We start from the raw sequence: 18,985 nt of genomic DNA on the forward strand, positions 1-18,985 counted from the left end.
TCTGCCTGACAGCTCCAGCTGGAATTTGCCGTGTGCTGTGCCACGAGTCAAATTCCGACTGGCGTAATGCACTGCCTCGTCCCGGACGTGGGACGGGGCGAGAATGTCTTGGACGGGACAGTTTTTGGTCGGGACAAACTTTGGACAGGACAATTCGGATGAACTTCTAAAAATTGGGACGTAGGTAGCCTCCGTCGGGTCCTTCGTCCACGTCCTGGACGATCATACACCATGTCTCTAACACAACCCACAATCCCTTGGTTTGACTTCAGTAACCATACTCCGGCCAACTGGCCAAGAGGAGCAGTTGACATTCTTTTCCCGTCTGGATTCACGTCTCAAATTCCGACTGGCGTAATGCACTGCCTCATCCCGGACATGGGACAGGACAACGACGTCTTGGAGCGGGACAGTTTTCTGACGGGATGGGACAGGGACAAAAAAATCTGGTACGGGACGATTCGGACGAACGTCTAAAAATTGGGACGTAGATCGTCCGGTCCGGTCCGTCGTCCACGTCCTTGACGATCGTGCACCGTGTCTATATTGCAGGGACACAGACGGGACAATGTTTTCATCCTGGGACGAAGAAATCGTCCCGTCCAAGGATACGGACGAATTTTGGAACGAAAATTCGTCTCGGGAGGACTGGATGGGATGAAAAACCGTCCAGAGATTATAGGACGGGATGGTTTTTTGGCGGTGAACGAAAAACTGTCCCTTCCTACATCCCTGAGCTAACATCGGACTGTCCTTCGTCCACGTCCGAGACGATCCGGAACTATAACCGTGTCTCTAACGCAGCCCACACTCCCTTGGGTTTGACTTCAGTAAACATACTCGGGCCAACATAGTGAGAATACAGGATCTCCCCCACCGTCGGATGGGGATCCAAGGGAGGGCAGGAGCCGGATCAAACAGCAAAGTTGATCCGGCAGGGGAGAATACAGGACGTCTCTCCCACCGTCGGATGAGGATCCAAGGGAGGGGATGAGCCGGATCAAAACAGCTAAGTTGATCAAGCGGGGGAGAATACAGGACGTCTCTCCCACCGTCGGATGAGGATCCATGGGAGGGGATGAGCCGGATCAAAACAGCTAAGTTGATCCGGCGGGGGAGAATACAGGACGTCCCTTCCACCGTCGGATGAGGATCCAAGGGAGGGGATGAGCCGGACCAAAACAGCTAAGTTGATCCGGCGGGGGAGATTACAGGACGTCTCTCCCACCGTCGGATGAGGATCCAAGGGAGGGGATGAGCCGGACCAAAACAGCTAAGTTGATCCGGCGGGGGAGAATACAGGACGTCCCTTCCACCGTCGGATGGGGATCCAAGGGAAGGGCAGGAGCCGGATCAAAACAGCTAAGTTGATCCGGCGGAGCAGGGGACCGCCGGGGGTAATAGAAGGGAGATCCAGGCTAAGAGCTCTACCGAGGAGAGCAGTTGCGAGATCGAGCCGGCCGCCATGGCGGATCCCGGCGGCGGCGCCGCCGGCGACTCCGACACGTACCGGCGGTTCCGATCGCTGGTCGAAGCGGCGGACCACAAGTTCGCCCGCGCGCGCGCCTCCGACGCGCGCGCGCACAGCCGCAGGCGGCTGTTCGAGGCCTACGCCGAGGCCTGGCGGTTCCAGCTAGAGCGCCGCGCCGAGCTGGTCAAGGCCGGGCTCAAGCGCTGGGAGATCGGCGACGTGGCCTCGCGGATCGGCCAGGTTTACTTCGCCCAGTACCAGCTCACCAGCGATCTCCGGTTCCTCGGCGAGGCGCTCGTCTTCTACGACGCCGTCCTCTCCCGCGGCTACTTCCAGCCCATCTCGGATCCTGTTCCGGGCCGGATCCAGCCCTTGTCGGACCTCGGGGTCCGATTCAAGGCGCTCCGGTTCTACGCCCGGTTCGTGCTCGTCGCCGCCCTGCTCGACCGCCGCGAGCTCGTCGCCGCGCTCCTCGCCAGGTGGACCGCGCTTCTTGATCAGTCCCGGCTCGTCTTCCCCGTAAGTCGTTTTCCTAACAAGATTTTGGATGACCAGATCACTCTGCCAATTGTCATTAGGAACAAAATTTGAGGGCGATTGGAGGAGCAGAAGATTAACAGAGTAAATCACTCTGTTAATTATAATTAGGAACACAATTCGAGGGTGGAGGATTGGATGAGCGAACGAGTCAATCACTCTGCTGACTCTAGTTAGGGACAAAATTCGTGGGTAAAAGATTGAAGGAGTGAGTAAATCACTCTGCTGATTGTAATTAGGAGCACAATCCGAGGGTGGAAGATTGGATGAGCGAATAAGTCAATCACTCTGCTGATTGTAACTACGAACAAAATTCGAGGGTAGAAGATTGAAGCCGTGAGCAAATCACTCTGCTAATTGTAATTAGGAGCACGATTCGAGGGTGGAAGATTGGATGAGCGAATAAATCAATCACTCTGCTGATTTTGTAATTAGGAACAAAATTCGAGGGTAGAAGATTGAAGGAGTGAGTAAATCACTCTGCTGATTGTAATTAGGAACGTAATTCGAGGGTGGAGGATTGGATGAGCGAATAAGGCAATCATTCTGCTGATTGTAAATCGGACCAAAATTTGCAGGTGAGAGATTGAAAGAGCGTAAGATTAACAGAGTGAAACACTCTGTTAATTGTAATTAGGAACACAATTTGCGGGCCAGAGTTTGGTGCGGAAGATTGACAGAGCTAATCACCCTGTTAATTGTAATTAGGAACACATTTTGAAGGTGAGAGATTGAAGGAGTGAAAGATTAACAGAGTGAATCACTCTGTCAGTTGTAATTAGGAACAAAATTTGCGGGTGAGAGATTGAAGGAGCGGAAGATTAACAGAGTAAATCACGCTGTTAATTGTAATTAGGAAACACAATTCGAGGGTGGAGGATTGGATGAGCGAATGAGTCAATCATTCGGCTGATTGTAATTAGAAACAAAATTTGCAGGTTAGAGATTGGTGGGGTGGAAGATTAACAGAGTAAATCACTCTGTTAATTTTAAGTAGGAACGCAATTCGTGGGTGGAGGATGGGATGAGCCAAGAAGTCAATCACTCTGCTGATTGTAATTAGGAACAAAATTTGAGGGTAGAAGATCGAAGGCGTGAGTAGATCACTCTGCTGATTGTAATTAGGAACACAATTCGAGGGTGAGAGATTGAAGGAGCGAATGAGAAAATCACTCTGTTAAGTGTAATTAGGAACAAAGTTCAAGGGTGGAAGATTGAAGGAGCAAAGAGATTGATTGTAATTAGGAACAAAGTTTGAGGGTGAAAGATTGGAGGAGTGAATTGGTCAATCTCTCTGCTAATCGTAATTAGGAACAAAATGCGAGGGTGAAAGATTGAAGGAGCAAATGAGTAAACCAATGTGCGAGGAACAAAATCAGAGGGCGAAGGATTGAAGGAGTGGCATTTTATTGATTTTTCAGCACCTGGGCTCTAATTTTTTTGGTTTTTTTTCAGGAGGGAAATTTCAAGGAATGGAGGCAGCTCCTGCAAGATGTGTCTAGATTTCTAAAGGCTGTTGCAGGGCCGGTGGGCAGCCCCAGAAGTCTGAGATATGTGCCACAGATTGATTTCCACCCAAATTCCAGCGCCCATCTGGCTAGAATTCAGACGGGCCGTTGTCTGAGATTGCAGGAGGCGATTTTGAGCAGCCACCACCGGAACGAGGTGCATAGAACTAGTCCATTAACTGATTAGAGTTAGCCGGCTTCGTCCATCTCATTCGTCCTTGGCAGCTGAAGTTCTCGGAGCTCACTCTCGATACGTTTAGAGTGGGGCAGAGCCTGGAGTGGGAGCCCAATTGGGCTGTCCAGCAGAATTCCGAGGTAATTGACTATAGTGGGGACTCCGGATTCATCGACATGAAGTTTTCTTCAGACATGGCAGACTCCCATCTGCCCCCAAACCCCAAGAAATGCATCCTCCACCGTCCATCCGTCCCCCACCTCATCGCGGTGCGTACCAATTCGCGGCGACGGCGCCACTCTTCTTTCCTTCTGCCCCATTTACATTCAAAGTCAACTGTCATGTTCAGGTTATCGCGGCCGCCTGTGAAACGCTGTCTTCAGACGGAGTCTTGCTGCTTTATATCTCTGCTTCCGGTGGGTTGACTTTTTCTTCTCTGGCAGTCCAAAAGAAATGTTGCATAATTTTATTACCCTTTGATGGCAGGAGGTGCTGGCTCTCAGAAGCATGATCTTGGTTTGGTCCTCAGCTCTTGTGGAAACACGAGTTAGTCTCGTATAATTATGATATTTTTGAGAAAGTAAGGCAATTTCTCAGCAAGAAGGTTTTGATTTTTGATGGGCATGTTTGGATTTTGATTTTCAGGGTATAACTATCTCTACCCTTCCGATTTGATCCCCTTCACGCGCAGCCCGCTCTTCCTCATCATCGACAGCGATATCAGCTGTGCATTCAAGGCAGGTTTGTCAAAACTCTTATAGAGAATGGCAGGTTTGATTAGTAATGAGTCTTGGGAAGCTTTCTCTCCGCTGACTTTTGTAAGTGAATTGGGCTCAGAATTTGCATGGGGCTGATAGAGGGGAGCCCCCAGTTCTACTGCTTTCTCCACAAAAGTCAACGCTTGAAGCCGGTCCGACGGCTCACGGAAGCGTGTTCACTCTGTTCTTGACCTCTCCTCTGCAGGCATTTTGCCTATTGGTGGGGCTGTCAGACATTGACCCAGTGAGTCTTTTATGGAGCTTTTCTTTGACTTCTCTTTGATCTCATTTCATAAGTCTTGACCCCCTGTCTCATGTGGAATGGTAAGGGGACATAGCCGCGGTATCCAGACTTATCGTCATCTGATGCCGTTATACAGTATCCTAAACCAAAGAATTCTAAAACCCTAAACCTCCGACTAGAATCCCAATCAGCTGAGTTAGCAGTGTTAGCATTATCATTATCATTGACCCAGTGAGTCTTTAATGGAGTTTTTACTTGACTTCTCTTTCATCTCATTTCATAAGTCTTGACCCTCTTATCGTCATCTGATACCATTATACAGTATCCTGAACCAGAGATTTCTAAAACCCTAAACCCGAGACCCTAAACCTCCGACTAGAATCCCAATCAACTGAGTTAGCAGTGTTAACATTATCGTTATCCTTATCAAGGATGATATCATTACCTGAGAATTCTAAAACTTTTAACCTGAGATCCTAAACCTTCAACAGAACCCAATCATACCATGGATATCTATATACATTATCCATCAGCTATATCTTTACTTGTTGGGCATTTCCCCAGAATTCAATCAAGATGTTGACTTCTCTTCTCGTTGAAAAATTCTTCAGGAGGTGTGCGGGAACGCCGAGTCTATCCTCGCCGCCGGCATGGCCAAATGGGAGGTGATAATCTGTTCATCGGCTTGGTTGAATCCAGCCTACGCCAGGGTCCTTCCAGATCCATTTCTCCGACGCCTGATTACGAGGTTGATCCGATTTCCATTTTCCAGAATCGATCCTGTTCATGATTGTCTCGCACCGGCCATTGAATCGTGCGTCATTTTCCCGCTGTTTGAAAATCATCATACGGCAGAGGATTCTTCCACTGGTTGCATGCGGAAGTGTTCCTAAACAGTCGCGCCTCATCGCATCTTTACATATTTGGCGAATATTAGTTTCATAACATGCACAAATCACCAATTCCTCTTCGTGATTCTATCTGATCCACCAATTTTGCGGTGAATTCATCTCCATCTACAAATTTCTTGTGATCTCCGCATTCTCAGATCGCAGTGAAACCTCCGATCAAATGACCTGATTCTCGTCATTGATTGCAGATTCATCTTCTGTCGATCGGCGCTAGGTCAGTTGCGAGGAGATCGGGATGAAGAATACCTGCCGGAGATCTGGCCAGAGCTGCCAGCGTCGGTGTCGCCGGAGTCGTCGGCGGTGGAATCGGTGCTCCGCCAGATCGCGGAATCGATCGGCGTCTTCCGCCGCTTCCGATTCTCCGACGCCGACGATCAGTGATCATCGCCGAGGAATCAATCGAACAATCTGTAAATTCCTTGCGTTGATTTCTTCTCTGTTCATTCCTCTCTTCCCCTTCGATCGCCGGATTTAAAGGGTTCCTGTTTGGGCCGATTGCCCTTTTGACCCAAATTCCTGCTATTTATTCTTCTCCTAGAATGAGACAATTATACTTCCGGATCGTCCCGGACGAGGACGGTGGACGAGGACGGGACGAGCTTCGTCCTCGAGACCGTCCAGTGAGTCCCCCGGGACAAAGGACGGGACGATAGCTCGTCCGGATCATCCCGTCCCGCATACCCTGGGACGATGTTTCGATCTGTCCCAGGGCCGTCGGACGAAATTTCGTCCCATGGGACGAAATTAAATCGAAAAATACTTGAATAATTGAATATGGATCGCGCCTGCCGGCCCTGCCCTAGACTGTGAAATCGCAATATCGCATCGGCGGACGGTGGGACTGTCTGCGTCTTGGCTTGGAGATCCTTCGAGCTCGTGACAGGGACGCGGAATCGTGCTGGCAAGGTACGTCTCTATTGGTATTTCTATCCGATTTTTCTTTAGTTCTTTTACCAAAAGTTCGACCTCTCTCGATCTCTCTGAAACTTTCGTTTTTTTTTTTAAATTTCTCTCTGGATCTGTCTCAATCCCACGTTTGAGTTGTTGATTTTCTCTCTCGACCTCTCTGAAATTTTCTCGATCTCTCCCAATCTCACATTTTGATTGGTTAATGGGTTTCATCATTTTAAGAAATCTATGTTCATCATCTCTCGTATGTGCGCGTGGTTGTCCAGTTAACTGATGAATAAAGAGTAGAACTCTTCGTCATCACCAATTTGAATGGAGAGGCCTTTGCTGACATTCATGAAATCACAGACCTGAAAATTTAAGCGTGTCTCTCTGCTTTGCGAAACATCAATAGGCATATCAGATCATGCATTACATGGATGTAACAGGGGTAAGGTTTCTCACAGGTGAGAATTATGCAGAAAAAATATCATCGGGGAGAGAAAATAAATATAAAGAAGACTAGTGACAACATGATACAAATCCCCAACATGAGAAAACACATGAATGACCTTATAATAAATTTAGATTATTTATAAATATTATTTTTATTAGTTTTTTGGGTGCACCTAATTGTTTGCATGCAAAAAAAGCACAATTCCTTCCTGAAAAATGTGAGCTGGACTCTTATCTCTCACTCTGTCTGTCAACGTATATGTATATATTATGTTTACCATTCTGTAGATTCTTATCTCACACTCTCTCTATGTACATGTATAAATATTATAAAGGTTTGGAATTCCTTAAATCTATACCTTCATTTTTTATGTTTACACTTAGTATCAGAAGCCTGGGATTGACAGGGGTCTCATCAAAGAGAACATCTAGTGCACCACTGTTGTACAACTATTGTTGCCGCTCCATTTATAATTATCATCACTGTCATTGTTATCTTTGTTTGATTACCTAGTATTCTAGGAACCCCCACCCATATCCATCTATATCTGGTTTCTTGCAATTCATACCTAAGTTGGTTCATTTGCCATCTGCTTACTTACACACAAATATCTCCATCATCCATTTTAGTTTTCACCCGTGGGAACTTCTCAGTTTGACATTAATTTCATCTAATATTCGATAGAAACTGTCGCGCTCGCCATGCATCATGCATTCATCAAGGGCCATGAATTCTGAATTCGTGTAATTTTATTCTTCAGGTCCCCTTTTCGGAACCCTGATCACGAATTTAGAAGTTTTTACTCACTCTAATTTCCCTTTCCATGAAATTTATCACATGATGTTAAAATTTCAGTTTTACGACGTATTCTTTTCTCATAGATAAGTTCATTATGATTAAAAAATGCAATCTTTTCTCTTCAACGCAGTCAAGATTAGGATTTAAAATTTTGTTGAGAAGTGTTTTATTGTGATTAGGATTTAAATTTTGGCATCAAGATTCTTCAAAATAGTGCACTGAAATCTAGATTTAAAATTGTGATTAGGATTTTTTTGTGATTAGGATTTAAAATTGGTGATATCAATTTTTGTGATAGCTTGCTTCGAAATGTATTTATTGTGATTGGAAATGTATTTATTGTGATTGACTTTTTTAAACTTTGATTGCAAGCTTAAATAGGGCATTAAGAGTCATCGCAGTTGGAACTAAAATCTAGAGCGAGAAAGTAAGTCAAGTCGGTTGATTTAAATTTGTATGATAGGCAGTTTAAAAAGCTTTAACACTTTAGTTATAAATTTCGATCAGGCTTAAGAACCATAGAATTGTAGCAATTAGTTCTAGAGAGAAAGTGAAAAAATCTGTTTGTGAAATTTCAGTGGTATCTAGTTTTTGTAATTTTTTTTGGTGATTAGGAATTCAAATTACGCATCAGCGGTCTTCGACCTAAGCTTGAAGAATCTAACGAGCGAAAGTAATATGTATTGTTTATAAATGTGGTGTGCTTGTTTATGCTATAGATATGGAATCCACATCTGTTACCACTCCGAAGTCAACAGCTAGAGCCACGGTGTCTGAGTCTGAGGAGTGGGACGTGGTGGAGATCGATGACAACGTGTCATCTTGAAGTGGTAGGCGCAAGCGGTCTAAAGTTATAGACCATTTTATAGAACTCGGCCCGGACGAGTATCAGTGTACGTTGTGTCTAGCGCAAAACCGCGATCATAAGGTCATTATCAGGCGGAATAAGAATAAGAGCACGAACGTGTTCTGGAGACATATAGAGAAGGCGCATCGCAAAATTCACGATCAACTGAAGGGCGTCCACAAGATCAGAAGAGGTTGTTCGAGTATGACTTCCTGTCAGCGAAGCTTTACTTATGTGGCATCTCCACGGAGCGCACGAAGGAAGAGTTTGTCCGATTCATCTGCGACAATGATCTTCCGTGGCGACTTGTGAAGAAGAAGTCATTCAGAAGATTATGGTACTACAGGACACAGTCGGTTGGCGACGTCCCTGGCCCTGATGCGGTGAAAGCAACGGCGACGGCCATGTATACAAAAGTCCGAATAAAGCTAGTAGAGATGTTCGCTGGAATTCATAGCGTCTCACTAACAGTGGACGCGTGGACGTCAGGAAACAACCTCTCCTTTCTAGGGGTAACCGCACACTAGATCGACAACGATTTGAAGCTGTGTGATCTACTACTTGCAATCCGGCGGATCAGGGGGTCTCATTGCGGCACAAACCTGGCGAAACTCGTTGTGGAGGTTGCATATGAGTATGGGATAGAGTCGAAGCTCTGTGCCATTACGACAGACAACGCGTCTAACAACAAAACTATGATGGCGTCGATTGTAACTCAGCTGCGTTCCGTAAATCCAGATTTCACTATGGATAGGCATGTACCGTGCATAGCACATGTCCTGAACCTTGTAGTCCAAGCCGGACTGAGGATCATACTTAACCCTGAAGCACTAGAAGTTGGCACAATACGTGTTCGAGATCTTCGGCCATATGCTGCGTCGCGGACGAATGAACTCATCGACTCGCAAGGTGACGAATTCAGTTCACCAACTTATGCACCCTTGGGAGTAGCCGTCTCACGTGTCAGAGCGATCGTCAACGCCATTCAGGGGTCCACACAGAGGATGGAGAAATATGTAGATATGTGCAAGATGTTTGAACTTCCTGACAAGAACAAGATAAAAGTGGACTGCCCGACACGATGGAACTCCACATTCAAGATGTTAGAGCGTGCTCTTGCAAAGAAGGACGTGCTAGACCATATGGCGGTCAGGTTCCTTGCCACACCATGTAAGGACTACGCACTATGTCAAGAGAACTGGGAATTAATAGAGGAATATATCGGTATCTTGGGGCCAATTTCTGCGGGTTCCGACTACATATGTTCGACAAAGAGATTGCCAATCACTGACGTGACGTCGTTGATCTCAGACCTCAGGGGCCAACTAGAACATGCTATGGCTTATGCCGGGTCTACCTTGGACGACGAGCGGAGGGAGGCGTTGCGCTCCGCCTGCTCTGCAATGTATAATAAGTTGATGCAATATGCAGATGTCATTTGGGCCAACAAGACTGTGGCGACCACGGGAACCCTGGATCCATTCTCGAAGATAGAGGTCGTGCATCCATCATTTCGTGAAGGCGTGCTTTCATTCATCGGCATTCTTCTCGACAGTGCGGGTACAACGAGCACAACTAGGTGTGATTCAGAGCAGGATGAGGGAGCTGGAATACACCGTCTGAGTCAGTTCGTGTCCAGCAAGCGACAATATATTCATCCGGGCAAGTCTCGACGCCCACGTGCATCACCTCGGGAAGAGTTGGAGAAGTACCTAAATATCCCGTGCAATGAAGAGGAAGACAGTCCACTATGCTGGTGGAAAGACGTTGGAACTCGGTACTTCCCGAATTTGACAAAAATTGCGTCCCAATTTCTGGCCGTAAGCCCAACAAGTGCACCAGTAGAGCGGCTATTTTCCATTGGTCGGGGCATCACCACGTACCGCACAGGTCGCCTAGATGCAGACAGCATAGAGACATTGATGATGCTCCATGCATGGTTCCGCCGCGCAGAGCAGCACTTGTTTGACTCAGAGGACGACCTTGACGATTACGATAGCTCTTCGGACGGTGAGTTACATGACATTTTTTGTTCTACCATATTTATTTCCTAACTTGCTCCTTGCAATGTGACTGGCTGACAGCGTAACAACGGTAAAAGAGGAAGGTGGCACACCGCTTTAGGTCCCTCTCCATTTACAGTAGGTCAGTCTTCTAAACCGGCTTGCTTCTTCTTCGTCTTCGTCTAGTCCTTATTTCTTACTTTCCTCTGCCTCCTTTCTTATAAGTTATCTCTCACTCTAAATGACTCTCTTTTATCATTTATATCTGTCTCTCTTTGATATCTGTTTCCATCTCTTTCTACGTAGCTTCCCATCTCTCTAAATCTCTTGCTATCCATGCATATCTCTACTAACCTCCATCTCTAACTCTCTGTGTCCGTTCCTCTTATTTTTCCTTCCTCTACCGTAATTTCTGCCTTCTTCTTCTTCCTCTGCTTCACATCCTTTTCGTCTAATTTTTTTTTGTCTCCTTATTCTTCTTATTTTTTGTTACTTTATTCTTCTCCGCGTTCTTCTTCTAATTTTCATCTTCTCCTTATTCTTCTTCTTTTTTTCTGGTATTTTCTTCATCTCCTCTTTCTTCATTGTTTTCTGTTATTTTCTTCTGCTCCTTATTCCTCTACTTTTCCTCTAGTTCTTCTCCTCCGTTTTCCTCTAATTTTCTTCTTCTTCTTCGCATCCCTTTTCCTCTACTTTTTCTCCTGTTCTTCTCCTCCCTGTTCCTCTTTTCCTCTTCTTCGTCGTCTCCCTTTTCCTCTAATTTTCCTCTTCTTATTCGTCTCCCTTTTCCTCTAATTTTCCTCTTCTTCTTCCTCTTCTTTTTCTTCTAATTTTCCTCTTCTTCTTCTTCATCTCCTTTTTCCTCTACTTTTCCTCTTGTTCTTCTCCTTCGTTTTCTTCTAATTTTCCTCTTCCTCTTCGTCTCCCTCTTCCTCTAATTTTCCTCCTCTTATTCGTCTCCCTTTTCCTCTAATTTTCCTCCTCTTATTTGTCTCCATTTTCAATCTCCGGTTTATTACTTAGCCTCCCCAACATCTGATTTGTTCTTCTACTACTACTACTACTATCACCGCTGCTTCTACTCCAATTTAATTCTTCAATCTCTGATTTCTTCTTCTACTACTTTTAATTCTACAATCTCTGATTTCTTCTTCTACTACTTTTAATTCTACAATCTCTGATTTCTTCTTCTACTCATTTTAGTTGTTCAATAGCTGATTTCTTCTTCCACTCATTTTATTTGTTCAATAGCTGATTTCTTCTTCCACTACTACTAATTCTTGAATCTCTGATTTCTTCTTCTTCGTCTCCCTTACATGTATTACCTGCAGGGTTTTCAACTCAACGGCGACTGCTTTTGCGCAAGGGCGATGGATGGGGGCACGACGTCCGCCTCAACCTTCGTCCCAGTTCCTCGACAACGATTTCATTTTCTCTTTCACCCACACTTTTCTGGACCTTGTTGTTCCAACATTTAATCTTTTTTTATGTGGGGAAAACTTTGGAAGTTGACGTGAGTTTTGGTTTCTTATTTATCTAAATCTTTTTTTGGAGTTGAAGTTCAATGCCAGCTTCAGGTAAATGAAATAGTAAATAGAAGAATGTAAATTACTTTTAACATAATAAATTAATACTAAAAATGAGCTGATGAGCACAATTTGATGATAATCAACCCATTACCCATATTCATGTTCAATCTCCACGACATTCTCCCAGGAGGTAAAAAAATTCTTTTATCATAAATTAATAAATAACACAATTTATTAATAATCAGACTATCGATTCAAGAAAAAAAAGTAATACAATTTTTCGTGGGAAAAAAAGCGGAAAAAATTCGTCCATTTCGACCGTCCACCGTCCGGACATCTCGGACGGACGAAATACTCGTCCAATGGGACGAATTTTCATCTCGTCCGGGGTTATCCGGATGAAACTTCATCCTGGATTCGTCCAGGGACGCTGGACGAGACGAAAGCTTCGTCCCAGGATGAAGTCTTCGTTTCATCCGCGTCCCGGAAGTATAGAGACAATAGAGAGAGCAATCTTTTCCATCACTTTCTTGGTTGAAGTTTTCCTCATGGATATGCAGTCGTCATCCATCTGTCGTCCCATAGACGAGGATGGGTGGCGATGACGAGTTCTCTCGTCAATGGCGACTAGCAGTGTTCTCTGACGAACGGTGATTGCCGTAATTATACGGGGACTGATGGTGAGGACGCCAACACATCATCATTGGACGCGTCGATACGGTCAACCGAAGTCAGCACTCCCGCTACGGACTCAACGGAAAAGTCAACCGAAGTCAACGCCTCCGCCACGGACACCGCAATCGTCGTCATGCACGTCTCCACCCGCGCACGTCCCTACGCGCGTCATGACACGTCGCAAGAGGCAGATCAACAACTGTCCTTTGGCGTGACATGAAGCACATCTTTAATTTCTCGTCTCTAATTTCTCGTCATTTTCTCTTTCCTCCAAGGCCTGTATATATAGGCCATTGTTTTCAAGAAACACGTAGCAGTCATAATTCAAGAATCAAGTTTTTGTTTAACTCTTCTTGGAGGACTGCCCAAGCCTCCCTATCTCTTCCTCTACCTACCTCCGCCGCCTCTGTCGTCTTCGCCACCGCCGCCACAGCCGCCACCGCCGCCACCGCCTCGCGTCGTCGGTCGCCATCTTCCTTCCCCTCTCCATTCCTCCCCTTCCATCTTCTCTCTCTTTCTCTCCCATTCTTGTCCTTCGCCCTTGGCAGCCATAGGCCGCCGCCCTAGTCTACCGCCCAAGGCAACCCTAGGCTGCCGCCCAACACAGCCCAAGGCCGCCGCCCCAGTCCGCCCCAGGCTGCCGCCCAAGGCAGCCCTAGGCCGCCGCCCCAGGCTGCCCAAGGCAGCCCTACGCCGCCGCCCAGAGCGCCCCAGGCTGCCAATCAGCGCCGCGCACGCTTGTGCCACCGACGCCGGTCGTCGTCGACGCCGTCCAACGCTTCGAGCCGCGCGCGCTACACGCGCTCTGGGTGTGCAGAGCGCACGGAGCGCGCGGAGCAGCGCGCGCGGGCGCTGAGCCTGCGGAGCGCCGGCGTGTGGGCAGAGTGCGCGGAGGGCGCTCCGCGCACCCAGAGTGCGTGTAGCGCGCACGGGTATTCGCCTACGCTTGACTCTACGACAACGACATCTACTCACTACCAGGGCCGTTCAACGCCCGGAACGCCCAGAATCTTCCTCGTCTAGTGGGCCTCTCAAGGCCCGGATTCGCCCAGTATTTTCTCGAGAAGTTTCCACCGCCGTCAGAATTAGATTTGGTTTGGATTTTCTACTTCTTCTCCCTCTTTCTTGAGTGTTTCCTCGCGACGCGAATTCAGGTATTGATTTCGGTGCCTAGGCATCGTCGCGGTGGGGGAAGACAGTACTCCTGCCCTCGATAAGGGTCGGAGCTGCACCACCAGATTTTCATCGGTTTTAAAATCCGAATCCGACCGTGTGAATTTTCTGTGGGCTGTTTTATCCCTCTAGTACCTATTCCTTCCTAGCCGTAGCCAGCCCCGTTAATCCAATCGTCCATTCCTCAGTCGTCCATTATGTAGTCATCCTACGTCAGGGAGTGGCGTGCCTGGGCCACAAATGTTGACGTGAATGATGATGGATGATGTTGACTTTGTCAACTATTGACTTCAGCGATGACCAATTTAGGTGCTTTGTAGATGGATGACGTTGACTTTGTCGATTGTTGGCGACGGCGATGACCAAGTTTAGGTACTCGTCATATGGATGACGTTGACTTTGCCAATTGTGATGACTAAGTTTAGGCACTAGGCAGATGGATGACGTTGACTTTGTCAATTGTGATGCCAAGTTTAGGCACTAGGCAGATGGATGATGTTGACTTTGCCAACTGCTGGGGACAACGATGACCAAGTTTGTGGGCAGATGGAAAATGTTGACTTTGTCAACTGTTGGCGACAACGATGACCAAGTTTAGGTACTTGGCAGATGGATGACGTTGACTTAGTCGGCTGTTGGCGACAATGATGACCAAGTTTATGTACTCTACAGATGGATGGCGTTGACTTTGTCAATTGTGATGACCAAGTTTAGGTACTAGGCAGATGGATGACGTTGACTTTGTCAACTGTTGGCGACAACGATGACCAAGTTGAGGTACTTGGCAGATGGATGACGTTGACTTAGTCAACTGTTGACACCAACGATGACCAAGTTTAGCTGCTCTTCATATGGATGGCATTGACTTTGTCAACTTTCGGCGACAATGATGACCAAGTTTAGGTACGCGGCAGATGGATGACGTTGACTTTATCAACTGTTGACGACAATGCCACCATTGTGATTTCATCGTTGGTATGTTAATGTTGACGTCATGTCTTGCCCCTATGCAAGGGCATTGCCAGATGACAATACCAGTTGGAACTCATCATCCTATATGTTCTTGAAATAGTTTCTTGGGAGTCTAATGTAACATTAAATAAAAGTAGAATGTGATAAATAAAAGTAAATAATCAAGGGAAGAGTGCATAGTCTACATTCCGATTTAAAAACAGGTTTTAAATTAGTAAAAAAATTAAATTAAGAATTTTACTATGCTCGGAGAACTGGGCATGAGTTGTGAGAAACGATCGTTATGAAACTAGAAAACGGGTGCCAGCGTGGCAATCCGAGGAACAAATCACGAACCAATAAGAATGCAGACTGCCAGTATTAGGAATCCCCGGAGAGCGGATCCGGAATCATCTTGGCCGTCCATGGGAAGCACAAACGTCGGTGATTTGGACGGTTCGATGAGCCCTATCTGGAAGCACACGTTAGGAAGTTCTGAGCCGTCCGATTGGAAAACCGGCCAATATTGACTCCTATAAGAACAAGACGCGCTCCTAACAAATTGAAGTTTTCAGAATCGCGAAGTTCGTTCTTCCCTCCTCTGAAGTCGTGACCGCGATCTCGTGGTAATATCAGGTTTGTCAAATCGATTATCTTGTAAAAGGTAATCTTTGATTATATTTTCATCGAAGAATTCCTCTGATGCTCCATTAGTTACTGGATCAAGCCCTAATTTCTACTTTAATGTCCTCAAAATTTCGATTAGGGTTTTGAGTCCTTGGTATGATCGTTTACGAGTTCGATCTACGTCAACGAAGTTTGATGATAGGTTTTTCAAATTAGATTTCGGTTCGAATATGATCCTAATTTTAGTTCATTATACCGCAATTTCACGATAAACTGGTCAAATTGGAAGCAGTATTGAATTTTGCGTTCCATTTTTCCACCATAATATGTTCCGAACTTCAGTTTGAAATTCTTCTCTTCAGATGGCTCGTACTAAGCAGACCGCTCGTAAATCCACCGGAGGAAAGGCTCCGCGGAAGCAACTCGCTACCAAGGCCGCCCGCAAGTCCGCTCCTACCACCGGAGGCGTCAAGAAGCCCCACCGCTACCGTCCCGGAACAGTCGCCCTCAGGTAAGAACTGCCATCAACACCGATCTCGTAAAAATCCCAAATTGATCAAATGTCTCGCACAGAGAAATCCGCAAGTACCAGAAGAGCACAGAGCTTCTGATCAGGAAGCTTCCCTTCCAGCGTCTCGTCAGGGAAATCGCGCAAGACTTCAAGGCAAGTTCAACGATCACGAACAATTCCCTATAATTTCATTATTCATCTATCACTAAATATGATGAACATGGTTAATGTTCTACCATCTCGAACAATCCCAAAAATTTCACTCTTCATCAATCACTGATTATGATGAACATGGTTGTGTTCGACGATGACGAGCAATCCCAATGATTTCAATTTTCATCAATCACTGAATATGATGAACATGGTTGTGTTCGACGATGACGAACAATCCCAATTATTTCAATTTTCATCAATCACTGAATATGATGAACATGGTTGTGTTCGACGATGACGAGCAATCCCAATAGTTTCAATTTTCATCCATCACTGATTATCATGAACATCGTTGTGTTCAATGATGACGAGCAATCCCAATAATTTCAATTTTCATCCGTCACTGATTACCGTGGACATGGTTGTGTGCGAAGATCACGAACAGTCGCAATAATTTCAATTTTCGTCCATCACTGATTATCATGTTCAACGATCACGAACAATCCCAATAATTTCAATTTTCATCCATCACTGATTATCATAAACATGGTTGTGTTCATCAGACGGATCTGAGGTTCCAGAGTCACGCGGTGCTGGCCTTACAAGAGGCTGCCGAAGCTTATCTGGTTGGGCTGTTCGAAGATACTAATCTCTGCGCGATTCATGCGAAGCGCGTTACCATCATGCCCAAAGACATCCAGCTTGCCCGCAGGATCCGAGGCGAGCGCGCTTAGAAAAGTATGATATGTTAGTGCCCATCTCTCTCTCTTCTCTTGATCGTGTTCTTCGCTCGTTAATTTTCTCTATATGATATGTTAGTGCCCATCTCTCTCTCTTCTCTTGATCGTGTTCTTCGCTCGTTAATTTTCTCTATCTAGGTAAACTTTGAATATTTGTACTCCGGACTAATGCTTGTGACTATGTGTAATACATTCGCTTGTTAGCCTAGCCTTCTTACCCATCATGTTAGTTGTAATCATTCGCACTACGTATTATTCTATTTTTTCTGTCACAAAATTATTTGATTCTTCATCATCCACATTACTCGATCGTAAATTGATTAAATCCAATCCTATATTTATCCCCCATATCAGAATAAATCTGCCACAATTGTACTAAGTTAATGATAGAGAATATATAAGTTCAATGCATAAAGAGCAAAGTTTATATAAATCTGGGTAAATGTGGTAGGAGTATGATTGAACGTGTTGCAGCATAATTATGCAGCAAATAAATACAATAGTTTCTACTGGTATGAATTTAGTAAGATCAATTGATTAATTATAGATAATATTTAAAATAAATGATAAAGAATATATAAGATCAGTGCATAAAGTGGTAAGTTTATATAAATCCGGATGTATGTGGTAGCAGTACGATTGAATGCCTTGAAACATAATTATGCGTCAAAAAATAAAATATTTTATACTGGTATGATTTTAGTAAGATTGATTAATTAATGATAGGGAATATATTGTATAAATAAATGAAGTGAGTATTGTAGAAAAATGATATAATGCCCTGAAGCGTGATTATCCATTAAAAATATAATCGTTCCTTCCAGTGTGGTTATTACAAAATCCTACTTTTGTGCCATGGGTAAATAAACTCTGATGTGGAGAAGTAAATAGAGTACTGAAATTTGTACACATGAAATGGGAGGTATCGAGATATATTTAACGATTAAAATTGGATCAGATTTAACTAGTTCGTGAAATGGATCGAATGTACGGCAATCTATCTTAGTTAGAGAATGTAAGATAAAATAGTGAAGGTAAAAATGATATCCTTTAAACTTCCAAGAACTATAAACTTGTGAACACAGTTCAATGTGAAGGATAACTGAATTGATGAAGACCATCAAGATGATAGAAATTATAGCAAGACTAATTGTAATAATAGACACAAAGCACGTATAATTTTAAAGATGAAATCTAAGACTTTAAAATTTAAGATAATAATTTAATTAAAACATGTTCACTTTTAATCACATGATCATATTTTTCTTCTTCCACTTAATATATATCTTTCTGCTGAGATTGAGACCTTGGACTCTTCAGATAGGGAGGAAAAAATATGATTATGTGGTTTAATTTAATCTTATGGAATAATGTATTCTAAAAGCAGATAAAACATGACTTTGTCGTGTTAAAGTTCACTGAAATAATTTATGTTTGTTACCATCCATGTGTGATGTTTGTAATGCAGTTCCATGATATATGTAATGATTATTGAATTATAATCACATCATAGTACATTGACTACTAATTTTCAGAAATGTTTTCTAAACATTATGATTTGGAGGATAGGACAAAAATATATTGGAATAGAAAACAACTGACGTCATTCGTCACGACATTTGTCACAATGATAGATCTGACAGATGACTTTATTAGCCCCGTAACGATGACAGATGATGTGACGAAATACCCCTGTTGGGGCAGTGATGGAGAGTCTTGGAGGGGTGATGTGAGGGGATGGCCATCACGGATGACAAAACTTTAAATGATTAAAAACGAGGGAAAAAAGAAAAATTAAGTAAGTTGTGATATATTTAGAATTAAAACAAGAGATACCAAGAGAGAGAGAGAGAGGGAGTCTGAGAGAGAGGGAGATGGACATAGAGAGGGAATCTGAGAGAGAGGGAGACCGACATATATATACATATATATATATATATATATATATATATATATATATATATATATATATATAGAGAGAGAGAGAGAGAGAGAGAGAGAGAGAGAGAGAGAGAGAGAGAGAGAGAGA

At 44.5% G+C, this 18,985-nt stretch overlaps 3 protein-coding genes across 5 annotated transcripts; all 3 read left to right on the forward strand.

Moving 5' to 3' along the window:
* The first annotated feature begins 1,416 nt into the window (after nt 1-1,416).
* Nucleotides 1,417-6,126, forward strand: LOC144701801 (uncharacterized). 2 transcript variants are annotated; one of them, XM_078573566.1, is made up of 9 exons: nt 1,417-1,990; nt 3,464-3,673; nt 3,742-3,960; nt 4,041-4,107; nt 4,178-4,237; nt 4,337-4,428; nt 4,529-4,693; nt 5,305-5,441; nt 5,793-6,126. In XM_078573566.1, the coding sequence occupies exons 1-9, from the start codon at nt 1,466-1,468 to the stop codon at nt 5,983-5,985; spliced, it is 1,668 nt and encodes a 555-aa protein (XP_078429692.1). In that variant the 5' UTR covers nt 1,417-1,465; the 3' UTR covers nt 5,986-6,126. The 2 variants fall into 2 exon arrangements, with proteins under 2 accessions (XP_078429692.1, XP_078429693.1); XM_078573567.1 differs by having other exon boundaries at nt 3,748-3,960.
* Nucleotides 6,127-8,468: 2,342 nt separating this feature from the next.
* LOC144702487 (putative transcriptional regulator tpeD) lies at nt 8,469-12,664 on the forward strand. The gene is made up of 4 exons (XM_078574549.1): nt 8,469-8,563; nt 8,731-9,078; nt 9,175-10,604; nt 12,552-12,664. Exons 1-4 carry the CDS (start codon nt 8,469-8,471, stop codon nt 12,662-12,664), a joined length of 1,986 nt encoding a protein of 661 aa, XP_078430675.1.
* A 2,771-nt stretch (nt 12,665-15,435) lies between these two features.
* On the forward strand, nt 15,436-17,164 carry LOC144701802 (histone H3.3). 2 transcript variants are annotated; one of them, XM_078573568.1, is made up of 4 exons: nt 15,436-15,561; nt 15,915-16,063; nt 16,126-16,216; nt 16,780-17,164. In XM_078573568.1, the coding sequence occupies exons 2-4, from the start codon at nt 15,915-15,917 to the stop codon at nt 16,948-16,950; spliced, it is 411 nt and encodes a 136-aa protein (XP_078429694.1). In that variant the 5' UTR covers nt 15,436-15,561; the 3' UTR covers nt 16,951-17,164. The 2 variants fall into 2 exon arrangements, with proteins under 2 accessions (XP_078429694.1, XP_078429695.1); XM_078573569.1 differs by having other exon boundaries at nt 15,490-15,589.
* The last annotated feature ends 1,821 nt before the right edge of the window (nt 17,165-18,985 follow it).

Source organism: Wolffia australiana, chromosome 4, assembly GCF_029677425.1.
Source record: "Wolffia australiana isolate 7733 chromosome 4, ASM2967742v1".
NCBI lineage: Eukaryota > Viridiplantae > Streptophyta > Magnoliopsida > Alismatales > Araceae > Wolffia > Wolffia australiana.